Source organism: Pecten maximus, chromosome 12 (assembly GCF_902652985.1).
Source record: "Pecten maximus chromosome 12, xPecMax1.1, whole genome shotgun sequence".
Taxonomy (NCBI): Eukaryota; Metazoa; Mollusca; class Bivalvia; order Pectinida; family Pectinidae; genus Pecten; species Pecten maximus.
This window is the reverse complement of record NC_047026.1, coordinates 36,003,324-36,017,392: the sequence shown is the minus strand read 5'-3', so window position 1 is coordinate 36,017,392 and position 14,069 is coordinate 36,003,324. Positions and strand designations below refer to the sequence as shown.

Genomic DNA, 14,069 nt, shown 5'->3' with positions numbered 1-14,069 from the left:
CTCTTATTGCTGATTTAACCTGGTACGGTCCTGTTAATGTAAATATACTTTGTAATGGTGACACGAATATCTCCTCAACTGACAATATAAAAATCGCCAAAGTTGTGCAAAACTTCTTGAGTAGGTCGGAAAGATTCGACTAATCATCACTTCCTATCCCCCCCCCCCCCCCCCCCTTCTTTTCATACTATTTTCCTATAATAAAAAAACTTTATCCAAAATGCTCCATTTATCCATATAATATAAAAATGTCTTTTCTTCTAATCGATTAAGTATATTTGAATTCATTCCAAACATTTATATGTCATGATCTTTCCCGATGCAGTCATTTACTCTCATTATATTTTCGTTTCTTTATCGAATTTCTGAATATTTGTATATGCCATCATGTGACTATGTTATTGTTAATTATTTTGTTATTATTATGGGAGAAGTCGTCTATAAGTTGGAAAAACTTGCTGACTAATCCCTTTGTCATTATTATATGTCAATAAAATATGTTTAAACTAATTAAAACGTGAAGCTTCCAATGGGGGTCGGCAGTTTGCAAAATAAAAAGGAGTTTCTCTGGGTACGAGTATGGCAGGGGATGTGTACAGTAAATAACACATGAATAGAAAGAAAAAATAAATCAAATACAATATGCTTCTGTATATTATTTTATGAAATCTGATCTAACATGGAAGTGGACTTGAATCCTGCGCGGAAGGTTTTCGCTGTCACGAGTAGTGGATTGACCTCTGTCTGTAAGAGAGATAAAACATAGGTAAACAATTATAGCGCTGAGGTTGATATACACAATTATAGCGTTGAGATTGATATACACAATTATAGCGTTGAGGTTGATATACACAATTATAGCGTTGAGATTGATATACAAAATCATAGCATTGAGATTGATATACAAAATTATAGCATTGAGATTTTATCGAAATAAAAGGTGTTTTATTTGACATTTTAAAATTCATATTCCATAAAAGAGGAAAACGTTTGTTATCAGTTAACTGTCTTAATTGAATTGATAGCTTCCAGATAATTCAGAGAGCAGACTGAATTATAATGGCCTAATCCCATAACATATTTATATACTAGGGATATCGTTTATCTTCCGCTGCACGAACCACGCAACAGCATTTTACTGTTGTTCATGCATACTTACTTGTTAAAACACATTTTAAAGTACTGAAATTTTAAATATTGATTCAACTCTTTATCTCAAACGGTTAAAAAAACATTGATACTTTGTCAATTACACATTAAAATGATAATGATTATCATTTGACCAATTCTATTTAGTCATATATAGTAAATGGTATCAAAGACGCAACACATACGGAACACATGTATTCTAATTCTGTTTTGGTCTTATAAAAACACCCCATTACACTTATATGATAACACTTATATACTTTAATTTTGTCTCACATGCGGTTAAAGAAAACGAGAAAAATATATTAACCGAAATAGAATTCTCGGTACTCCTCTTTCCCGAGTAGTTCCCGCTATATATTTCTTTGTCTTGTCCTTTTAGCCATATACTCACTACAACAAAATTAATATATCAACAATAGTTCCTAAATTGAGAAATGTTGCAACGGTAGAGCCAAAATGTTACAACTTTTTTATTTACTATATATTGTACATAGGAATAGTTCAGCGTTAATATATTGAATGTTTCACGTATTTTGTTAAGTATTCTATATCCTTAAAGGCAAATTAGTACATAATAAAAATAACTAGAACACAACCCTATATTACTAAACTATATCAAATAATATTTGCCGGATAACCATAGCTTGACATCTTGTTTGTAATGACTTACATAATTAAACTAGGGAGGGCGTAGGTATTTTACCTGCTACCCCATTGCAAGATTTTTAAGGGGCTAAACAATTGATCTTATCATTTCACTTCTTTCTACATAACTGGATTCTACAATGTAACTCTTGACCCGTTGGCTGGGCTTTTGCCCCTGTGAGGGAAGCTTCGAGGTCTGTCTACTGGGCGAGATAAATGACATACAAGATGGTCTAAACTGGTAGTTTATACTTCTGCATAACACTCAGCATTTGGGAGTTGGACGACTGACTCACCTGTCAATTTAATGCTACCGGTTGTGGTATCTTCCTAACGGCGTTTAGCAGTATAATTCCGTAAGGTAGCACTATAAAATCTTAATCGGTTTCGTGCTATCACAAGGAAGAAGCACGGTTACCACAGCCTCCCAAAACACACACACTCACCACATGCATACAGCTCTCACACAGGTGTGCCCAACCTTTTTTTATCATGCTGTTGATAGGAAGTAAGACACTATAAAACCAGATCAAAGAAAGCTTAATAAAACAACTCCTTTGTTCTCTTATTGCGTATCTGTAGATATTTGTTCTGTATATAAAAAGTAGACAGCCGGAGGAATCAAGTATGCGAACGGCCCATAACAAAAACACTAGCATCAAATAAATCGACAAAAAAAAAAGGAATTGATTATCTCAAGACATGGCTGATAAATGTTTTATGCTGACATTAATGAAATATATTTTATACTTATAATACATTTTCTCAATCTTTCATAAATAACTGTTCATCCTCATTCAATATCATTTAGCATATTTGTTGAAACAATCCAAATGACTACGTTATTAAATATAATTTGAGATATGATTGTTCAATTATGAAAATATCGAGTATTTTTCTTCTAAAGGTGATATACTTATTTAGTGATATTGTTCAGTTTTATCACAGCAAAGATATAAAATGTCGAGAATAAATGATACAAAGTATTCCATTAGAGGTTTTTGATATATGTGTTTTGTCTGGTGTAATATCAAAGGCAGATTTAAAAAAAAAAGACTGCTTGTACTTGAACTCTAAAATGAAATCACAAGAAATATTGCAAGCTCGTGAAAATGTCTCAATAAGTCATTGAAATGTAAAACAATGGCATTATTTATCAACAGAATACTCCATGAGTAAGCAGTAATAAATAAGATAGCAAATAAAGAAAGCAATGAAGAATGTTGTTTTGTTAAATATCACAAACTTACAACGAGACTAAAACTGTTTATTGCTGGGGATTAGCCTTTGATTAATACCGAGCATTGTATGGTGTCTAAACCGACAAATCCAAGTCTTAGAGAAACACTTCTATACCACTAATGCTTTAAACCCTATTTATTGCTAGCAAAGACAGCGCCCGGACCTTGACAAATAAGCCACACACTTGTAATTCTGCAGATTTCTGTTCTGTCTAGTAAAATCCAGTATTGTCTTTGTTTAAAACCCTAAGTCCCGTTTACATACTGGGTGTTTTCTTGAACATACCCTTGATCAAGTTTACGTTGAAGTGTGATGATGATCCGATCACTGTGTATAACCTTTATTAGATCGTTATAGTGAACAAAGAAGGGGGCGTGTGGGCACTTACATATTTTATAATGGGTTCTTTTGCAAAAGATTTTAGCGATTAAAGCATTGCAGATAACGCTCATTTTAGTTTTTTCTTTATTAATTCCTTTGGCAAAATATTAGGCGAATGCATTTTTCAGTTCTTTGTCCTAACATAGTGTAAGGTCGCATATTTTAGATAATCCTAGTTCTGATTTCTGTCGGTTAAAGAGTTGATAAATAAGTATATTTACAACGATAGGTAACACGCCGGTGCTTATACATGTAACCCTGGTAGATACTAGCCGCAATATACCGCTCGGCTAGAGAGATCTTCTCTTTAGCTCGATCGGTTGAGCGTAAGACTAGTAAGCCAGAGGTCCCGGGTTCGATCCCTAGCGGAGGCAGTGATTTAAATTTAATTTAGCATGCACTCTGTTACATTGGCGCCCATGTAGGGACCCGGGAATGATACTCATTGCTGCTTGCGAAATAATCGCTGTTACCCCTGGAAACTCGAGGACGAGTTCTTTCCTGGAGGGGGAGTATGTAACCCTGGTAAATACTAGCCGCAATATACCGCTTAGCTAGAGAGATCTTCTCTTTAGCTCGATCGGTTGAGCGTAAGACTAGTAAGCAAGAGGTCCCGGGTTCGATCCCTAGCGGAGGCAGGGATTTAAATTTAATTTATCATGCGCTCTGTTACATACATAAGTTCGTTACATATTGAATTAATATTGACTTGCTTTTGGTGGAATGAATTAAAATTAACTTGAATTCCAGCTAACCTCATTTCGGCTCACAAATGCTTTACTTGAAAGGTTGGCATTACTTACTAACAATGAACGAGAACTTGAGGGAACACAACTCAAAATTAACAATGAATCGAAACTTTTCTAAAGTATATAGAAGGATACAAAGGAATATCATACTTACTGTTTGTGACATTATCATACTTACTTACTGTGACATTAATAAAGAAAATACATTGCTACTGTACTATTCATTGGGAAAATGTATATACAATGTATAATATAATTAGCAAAATATTTACAAAATACAGGTTTTTACCTTTGTTTTGCTGTTTTAGATTCCATGAGGCACTCTATAACGCGTTCGGTTTGTTTCTGAAATAAACGCACATTAAAACATAAAAATTGATAAAACAGATATCATTATTCAATATGTCAATAGAATATAAAAACCAAGCAAGAATCTGCTAGCAGTCGCACATATGCATACATTCTGCAGACTACAAAATCATTTAATATACTGAGAGAATATAATTATTTTGGGTGTAATCTAACACTGAGCAGACAGTTTATAATTCTAACAATATTCAAATGATCTATTTAATATATATTTACATATTAACTCTTTCTTCTTCGTTACACTTTTTTTTTACATAAGCTTTGTTTCGTCGCGGATATATTCTGTCCAGTAACCAAGGCGAATTACGTTGGTGCAATAAGCCTTCTCATCGTTGAACAGTATAGTCGGTAATACTGTAATTCGAAATAACAACCTTGCAAGTTTGTCTTCATCGACAATAATCTTAACAGTTTCTATTCAAAACTAATTCTGAATGTTCACACGCCATTTCACTTTTCCCAACAAAATTTGAAATTGGTTCGTGGATTGAAAACATGTATGTTCAATTTTCAATAAGTAATATTGTCAGTATGACCCTGGTCTTCAGTTTTATGCTTTGAGGTTGGTCTTCGTTTGAGGATGATCAAGCATTGGTAATCCTTACTTATTCTTATCTTGGCTCATGTTTGCTTGGTGGGGCTAGAACCCCCAATATCAATATTTGAATACATATTTATATGTATATTATAAGAAAAAACGTTCGTGTCTATGTTGAATAAGTAATTATATTAAAAAACCGAAGTTCGTGGATCAACTTACTTGTAGCTTTCATCCTTTGCTGGCCTCTTCAGGTAAGGTTTCTTTTCAAAGGACAACTCAATTTCATATAATACGATAGTATATTTAATCCCTAATGAGATGGAAAAAAATAAACCTTACCTGGACAGACCAGCGAAGGATGAAAGCTGCTAGTATGTTGCTTGTCGAACTTTGTTATTTTTCACATATAAACAAATATATAGTATATATGATCATATAGGTCACTATATAAACTATAATCTCTATTAACGTTGTTCGGTACATTTTAAAATACATGTTGAGTGTTTTCGTTATTCCAAGAGTACGGTTAGGTCGAATTATAGTGCAGGATGTATAAATATCTAATAAGACCAAATTCAACGCTGTCTATACCAATTAGATTAATGTACGATGTCAGAGTACGATTGCAATATGACAACTCTGTATTTAACACGTTAATGTAAAGCTAGGAACAATAGTACATGTGGTATTTGTCAATGACATTCCCGTATAGTATTGAAAATATGTCCGATATTGCAGCGACCGTTCTACGTACTACAAACCCTTTAGATTTCAAGATTAAATTATTGACGGTTTGTTAATTTCCCTTGGACGGTAATGACGACTTGGGTGTGTTCGCTCTGTCTAACGTTTAAGTGGAAGGTCAGTTTGTATGTAGTCTGTTTGATATAAAGGCGATTCAAAATCTGGTTAAAGGGACAGGCACGCGAAGGAGGCATTGAGACCGCTGAAGGAAATCAATAAGATATTATCACTATCACGTTTGTTAACAAGAAATGACAACAAACGAGTGTTCATGTCAACTGGCCAGCTGATAGATAATGTACGACACATTTTGTGTTGATTGCTTGGTCGATAAACGCTCCGTCGTGAATACCATTTATCCTCCACTTAGTTTGTCTTCTTTTCAATTGCAATCATGACATTTAAACGAAATTGCATATTTATTAGCTGACATGTATTTAAGATTGCTCCATAAATATCATTGTTAGTCATGGCGTTTTCATATCAATGCGGCGTCTTGATTGATAAATTCCACGTAGATAACGTCTTAATACCAAAAATAAACATTGACATGGTTATACATTGTATTAATTTTTTTGTTTGTTTTTGTTTAACGTCCTATTAACAGCCAGGGTCATTTAAGGACGTGCCAGGTTTTGGAGGTGGAGGAAAGCCGGAGTAACCTGAGAAAAACCACCGGCCTACGGTCAGTACCCGGCAACTGCCCCAGGTAGGTTTCGAACTCGCAACCCAGAGGTGGTGGGCTAGTGATAAATTGTCGGGACACCTTAACCACTCGGCCACCGCGGCCCCATACATTGTATTAAGGTATCTGTATTAATTGTATAGCATTGCATTTTAACAATTAATATCAATAAGTCATGTTGATTTGGATTGAAATGCTCTGGGAGTATAGAAATGAGAGAAATTCAGAGTTCTTTGGGGGGGAGGGGGGGGGGGGGGGGGGGGGGGGGGGGACCCACGAAGGGAAAGTGTCTCCAATCCATTTTACTTCCAGATGAGGAATGGAACCCATCACGCCATGGAGAAATGCAAATGCCACATCCACTGCCACTGAAAATGCCACTTCTACACAACATTTGTTTGTCAATATTACAATGACGAAGTGTTATTTTTAAACCATGTACATATCTACATCATCATTTGTAATTAACGTAATGTTTCATTGAAACTGTTGTTGTAAATAGTTTCAGTTTTAAACACTAGTAAAAGTGAAAATGATAAGGGATGTTTAGGACACGAGTATTCACTTAAACTGAACCAGACGATAAAAACGCCTATTTGGGCTACAAGTCAAACTTATCATTATCTGTATCACTTTGACAAGTCACAGCTTACCTTACCTACATGTATATCGCATTGGCTTGTCACATTTTACCTCACCTGTAGTTCTTTTAAGAGTCACAGTTTACCTCACCTGTATTACTTTTACGAGTCACGGTTTACCTCACCTGTATTACTTTTACGAGTCACGGTTTACCTCACCTGTATTACTTTTACGAGTCACGGTTTACCTCACCTGTATTACTTTTACGAGTCACGGTTTACCTCACCTGTATTACTTTTACGAGTCACGGTTTACCTCACCTGTATTACTTTTACGAGTCACAGTTTACCTCACCTGTATTACTTTTACGAGTCACGGTTTACCTCACCTGTATTACTTTTACGAGTCACGGTTTACCTCACCTGTATTACTTTTACGAGTCACGGTTTACCTCACCTGTATTACTTTTACGAGTCACAGTTTACCTTACACATATCGCTTTTACGAGCCGTGTTTACACTACCTTTACCGCTTTAACGAATCACAGTTTATCTTACCTGTACCGCTTTAACGAGTCAAGTTTACACTACCTGCATTGCTTAAACGAGTCATAGATTATCTTGCCTGTATCGCTTTAACGAGTCAAGTTTACACTACCTGCATTGCTTAAACGAGTCATAGATTATCTTGCCTGTATCGCTTTGACGAGTCAAGTTTACCTTACCTGTATCGTTTTAACAAGTTCAAGTAGGACTTCCGGTTCCGTCCTACTCATGCACGTGCTATCAAGGTTGATGTTATTATGATTCACAGGTTCGTTGTAGGCTGCGCGTTTACCACTGCCCCAGCTCGTAGAGAAGCTTATTTGTGCCCTTGATAGTAGGACCACACTGGACACTATCGATAATAACAGGATCCATTTGGAAGTCATTGTCCTGTGAAATAGTTAAAAATTGATACTTTGTATATTTATAAAACCCGACTTCACTTTATCGAACACTTATAAATGCATTAGCTTCCTCATTCATTTTATATCCTAGATCTTCATTATTTCAAAATAAGAAATGATTGCAAATGAAAATCTTTCAGTCTGGAATTCAGAATCCTATAAAAATCATGTAGGGCATGGACGTTAACGAAATACTGACTAAATGCTAAGATTAAATACAAATAAACGTATAGATATGTAATGAGAACGATAAGGATGTATTCAACATTCAATGTATTTGATGTGTTCACAGCACAATTTATTAGCACTGGTTTTTGCCCATCCGGCCTTAAATACAACATCAAAGGAATCAACATAGCTCCATAAGAAGAAGGAATTGTATAATATTGATTAAAAAGGTTCTACACGTATATCTGTAAAAACCAACCGGAAATTCCAGCATAAAAATCAAACCTCTATTCTAACTAAAAATCGATAAAAAAGAGGGAAATATGAAATAAAATCTGGATTTTCATAAGGTCCTTTGATAAAATACAAGGGAAATGATACCAGGTGTTCCGGAAAAATAACCGTTTGATGTTTCGTGGACGACACACAAGAATATGTCCTATTGAGATCGTGGTGTTGACCATTAACCCTTCCTGTGGTCTTCACCAACATTCATCTATAAAATCCCTGTTTGTTAATAATCTGTCAATGGTCGATATCCCTCACAGAAATCTTGATAGTGTGAAAAATAGCTTTAATATCGCTTTAATAAACACTGTATGGGAGAGAGGGTTGTTACTATCCAGAAATGGAAAATTAACAATCGTGAAATTAAAACCATCACGTCTACCATGCAACCTTTTTGCAAAATGCCCCTGTTGGTTACGTTTCAAGTACAGATCGAGTAATTGAGATGCAGTATACTTGATGTAATATTTTACAGAATATGTGCGATCGACGTGGTCAATAAAGTTTTACTACAATGTAAAAAAAAACAAACAATGGACATGGTTAACAATCTATCATCCCAATATTTCATTGATGCGTTTTCAACCGAAGTATTATCAGCAGCAGAAAAATGACATGGTCTTTATTATATAAAATGCACGCACTTTCTAAGTGGTAACTTCATTTTACATTCCGCAGATAGCTGTAATAGATGAAATCGACAGGATCCTTTGTGTTGAAAATAGTTATTTTGGGGGTTGGTGACCTCATCCTCTGCAATACATTTTTTTTAAGCCGAATTCAATTTCCTTTTAGATTTCTACTCTGTCGGCTTCTATGATCACTTAAGATTTAGAAAGAAAAAAACGGCTGTATGGCGCAATTTTCGAAAGAGTATTTTTGTATTCGGTGAGAAATGCATATTATATTTAATTTATAATCAAAGGGTCTATTGGAACACTTTAATTTGTTTTGTTGAGGAAGATGTGGAATAACCCGAATATTAATATGTTCGATAAAGTTACAGCTGTGTCAACAGAGAAGTCATTCAATGCATATGTTTGTTTTGAATTGTGTTTGCTTTTAATATAACTAGGTTTAGTAGACATCTCTACTGATACCTTTTGAAATGATAGTCAATTACGAGTCTACATTTAAATACAAAATAACATCAGTGTATTTGTTTATCATAATAATTAAAGGAAACGAACATGCCTTTTTTGCTGCGGATTCACGAAGAGTCCTTAATAGTTCTGATGTATGTTCAATTGCTGCCTGTGTTAGTTGTTTGACCCAGACCTTATTCATCATGTAATCATTAGATTATTACCAAAGGATAGAGTGTTCTCGTTAACAAAAGCGGAGATGTGCATTTTATTTCACTACATGTTGACGAACATAGATAATTGCTCGTCGATCGTAAATGATATGGAGAATATGGAATAAAAATGCGACTAGCATGTGCTGAAGTGGAACATGCTAACGATAAATGGGAGAAAAAATGTTTTAATATGATCATTTCTAAGTCAAAGTTTGGTGGCATGATTTTACAAAATATGTTTAGTACAATGTATATCATTACGAAAAATGTGTTCTGTCTTAGTTGTCTTTTACGTTTCCGAACGAGTCGAAGAGAACGAAACATAACAAGACCTTCAATTCCGCATTAATAGTTATTGATTATAAAAAGACATATGTTGACCACGGCAATCGTTGACCGAATCTAAACAAGAAATCAAGTCATTTCCATGATAGCTACATCCTTGACTCCTCATTTGCAATGTTTAATATATACGGTCAATTCTCGATATTTAAAATATATTTCATAAATTGCTTTAGTATTCCTTTCGTTCTATTATCGACTATGTTATATTTTGATGCCCGTTTGAGCGTCTTATGATTTTGTTGTCATAACTCGGTTTTGATTTTAGAACAGCTTTCCTTAGATTTTGACCCAAATGTTCATGGCGCGTGTTGTTAATCAAGAAAGTTACGGTTAGGCTTGCACCAGGGTATTATGATAATTTTAACTGTATAATTCCCCCCGAAGTACTTTTGTTTGTGCTTCGTTTCCTTGTAACTCTGACTGAACATTTTAGATATTACTTTACTGAAGATGTACGGCGATATTTCTAGTTAACATATCTGCAACAGTAATCAAGCATTGATATGTTTCCCGATTTCATGCTTTTTAAGAAAGGTTTTGAATTTTTTTTAAACAAATCGCAATATGTGCATTGTTCCTATTTTCAAATCACTGTTTGTTATTGTTCTGTTTCAAATATTGATCCAACGAATAAACCATAACCGCGTATTATATCTACAAAACATTTACACATAAAAGACATCGGCCTCTTAAGTACATGGTTAATCTCGAATAATAAAAGATACATTCATTTAAATTCAAGACGTGTAAAATAGATTGGTAGAGAGGGATTACAGAGGAGTAGCATATTTAACAATAAGGTAGAAATCGACCCCATACAACCCGTGTTATCACGCGCATTCTTTTATGATGCACGTTTCTGTTGGCATGTAAGATAAAAAAAATCATTAACTAGAAAGAAAATGCAAGAGCAATAAGATGATATTGACATGTGAACAAACTCAAACTCGACAAAATTGTGTAAATGTTATATATATATATTTACAAGCCTGCAACTCGAAATGGTACAAGAATAGGGACATGCGTTCCAGAAGGCTTAACGTCTTCCACTTCTTCGACGTAAACCGCATCGCCGTGAAAAAAAACGACTCAACGGTAAGACGTCCTTCTCATAAACGAACAGCGGTATAATAACATTTGAAAGTCAACTTTCTTTTTTGTTGTTGTTGACTATGAATTCTTCAATGACATATTGAGAAATATAGTACAAAAAGTGCACGACCCCACATTGATTCATATCATTTTTCTTCGGAAAAGTGTAAACAAAAAGAATGATCATGCGTGTTAAGGGAATGTGTTATTATTCTAGATACCATAGTATCATTTTGTGAGTGGAATTATATGAAACATTCCAAAGGTTTCCCGATAGCACATGCACGGATATAAAGAACGAAACTTTACCATCGAGCCATTTTAGGATGATTGAAAAACCATCTATTTGAATCATGATATATCATTACATGCGTGTTTTTGATAACATCGAATTATCTTGAAAAATATGCTATTAATGCCAAAGAATATGCTCAGGATACAATAACTGAGGGACGTCGAACCGATATATAAATCTTATCAACTGAATAATTCAAATAAAATGAAGAGCATAATTATTTCAATCATATTCAAAAATGTATAATATTATGTGTAATGAAATCATATTTCTTTTTACATAACGTTATTGAATGATCGATACATTCGAAAATGTTATCTATTATGAAAACTATATAAAGAAAAACTATAATGTGCACAAATTATCCTTTTATCTTCATTTTTATTATCTTAACCTAACCAGCGCTAATTAAATTCAGCCCGTTGGAAGCAGGCAAATCATAAATTAAATTTGATCAATATATAATGAAAAAGCTAAATAAATGAATAAAAGTGAAAACGTTTCAATTCGTTTTCGAAAATGAAAAGAAAAGTATCGCCACACGGTTCATCGAATGATTTCACATAAATATTGTCCTTAAAACATTTAACGATATTGATAAGATAGAATTAAGAAAGAGTTACACCGTAATAAATGAATGTGATTTAAAGTTGATAACAATACAAGGTGACGTACCTCTGTGTATAGACAAGCGATCAGCACCTCCTCAAGTCAATGGACCCCTTTGTATTACTCTGGGTCCCCGCCACACTATTTATAAGAGCAGCGGGATTTCGAAGGTATCGATTACCGAGCATCACCTTGTATCCGAAAGGGCACTGGAGACTAAGCATTGTTAGCTTCAATCATAGTTTTTATTAGGAAGAACATTTAAATCTTTGATGATGATAAATGACAACTTGACACTATCAACTGCAAAAAAGATGATAAAACTAAATAAATGCTCGAGAGATATATTAAGACATTTAGCAATATCTGATAAAATAAGCTACATTGTAGTAAAGCTCACAGTAACAGGGCCCTATCTCATGGCGTACGGGGGAGGTAAGCTGATATTGGTACCATCACAATCCTTACACCTGAGTATTGCCTTAGTTGACAGCCCAACCAATGAAAACTAGGATGGGCCACGTAAATAAAAGAAGTCCAAAGAATTGATCACCTGTCTGGATAAGATACAATACATAGCGACAATAAATAACTGAAAGGTTTCTTCTTGTTTATTCTACAGAGGAGTGTTGCGTATCGGAATCAAGGAAGGAATAATCACATCGTTTTTGTTGTAACTCTGTTCTATTGTAATAAGGTAGATAGCACCGATGGAGTATCGTTCGGCAAATTAACAGATTTTAGCGACAATATTATTCTGGCGCATTTCGCACTTACAGTATGCTGCAGAATATATGTCATGTACATGCTTTTCTATTTTCTGTTATGTGTGTTTGCTTATTCACCATTGCGCCTGTAACTGTTACCATTCAACATTGCACTCTAGTTTGCATGTTCGGAAACATACAGCATTGCAGAAATCACACAAAGATGTAAAATATTTTGCGTCATTTGTTAAATTGTATCTTCGCAAACTTACAAGACGTATATGGGGGTTATCTACTTATTTTATGACATGATGTGAACGATGAATGCGTAAATATGATCATTCATGTAATGACAGAAGATTATATTTATGCCATGATAGGTTTGATTTTTGTATGATGGATTCGTGTTTAACTGCAAATTTATGATTCTAGTTGAAATATTCTTCTCAGTAAAATGACTGGAGTCTGATATATGTAACTCTGCGTGCACATGTTTATGACACTTTGATAAAAACTAATTGAATACGGTTTGCAGTTCATAGGCTTTTCATATTATGAAACGCAATTAAACACACTGTTGTTTGGCTAAATGTAATATTGACTTTTGTACAGCCAATTTTAATACAAAATGATATTTTTTCCATCAACGATTTGTAGAGATAAGGTTACGTAACTTCCCTTACAAACAATATCGACATCTCATTCTAAAACATGTAAACAAAAAACTTATTGACCAGGTGTTTCCATTTACATTTGGAACTAAACTATCTATACATCAGTGTAGTAAATGTACTTTTGATGCATAGTTATAGTGGCCTGTGTAGTGTGTAAAAGGTATATATGTCATTTGTATTATCTTTCAGTGAATATTTATCATTCGCTCAATCTAATTAAAATCTAGATGGTCATTCTCACTACGGTACATGAACATCTAACAACAATCCAAAAGGGGTCACGTCGTGGTGACCTTTTAGGTTAGCCAATCAAATGATTACTTCCAGAATCTTGGACGTGCATTTTATATGTCCGAATTAGCATGATTTGAGTGCATAGCTTGCATAATCTATCAATTTGTTTCAAGTCATTTCGTCCCAAAAAGCATATAGCTATATACACGCTGTGCCGATATCATTTGCTTCAGAGACATGTTGTAACGAAATGTTTTGCTTCAATTACATCGACAAATTGATAATTCACCCTGAAAGTGAAATACACACACCTCAAAG

At 34.3% G+C, this 14,069-nt stretch overlaps 1 protein-coding gene across 1 annotated transcript; it reads right to left on the bottom strand.

Annotated features, from left to right (window-relative positions):
- Nucleotides 1-643: 643 nt before the first annotated feature.
- Nucleotides 644-12,322, bottom strand: LOC117339129 (hypertrehalosaemic prohormone-like). The gene is made up of 4 exons (XM_033900543.1): nucleotides 12,203-12,322; nucleotides 7,815-8,025; nucleotides 4,459-4,514; nucleotides 644-744 (listed from the first exon to the last, which is right to left on the bottom strand). The coding sequence occupies exons 2-4, from the start codon at nucleotides 8,019-8,021 to the stop codon at nucleotides 720-722; spliced, it is 288 nt and encodes a 95-aa protein (XP_033756434.1). The 5' UTR covers nucleotides 8,022-8,025; nucleotides 12,203-12,322; the 3' UTR covers nucleotides 644-719.
- Nucleotides 12,323-14,069: the final 1,747 nt, after the last annotated feature.

Bases quoted from the DNA above. Each gene is read 5' to 3' on its own strand.
- LOC117339129 (XM_033900543.1), bottom strand. From the start codon at position 8,021: ATGACTTCCAAATGGATCCTGTTATTATCGATAGTGTCCAGTGTGGTC. The intron at 4,515-7,814 runs GTAAGGTAAACT...CGTTTATTTCAG, and splicing joins AACTTGTTAAAACGATACAG to AAACAAACCGAACGCGTTAT. The intron at 745-4,458 runs GTAAAAACCTGT...TCTCTCTTACAG, and splicing joins TCTAAAACAGCAAAACAAAG to ACAGAGGTCAATCCACTACT.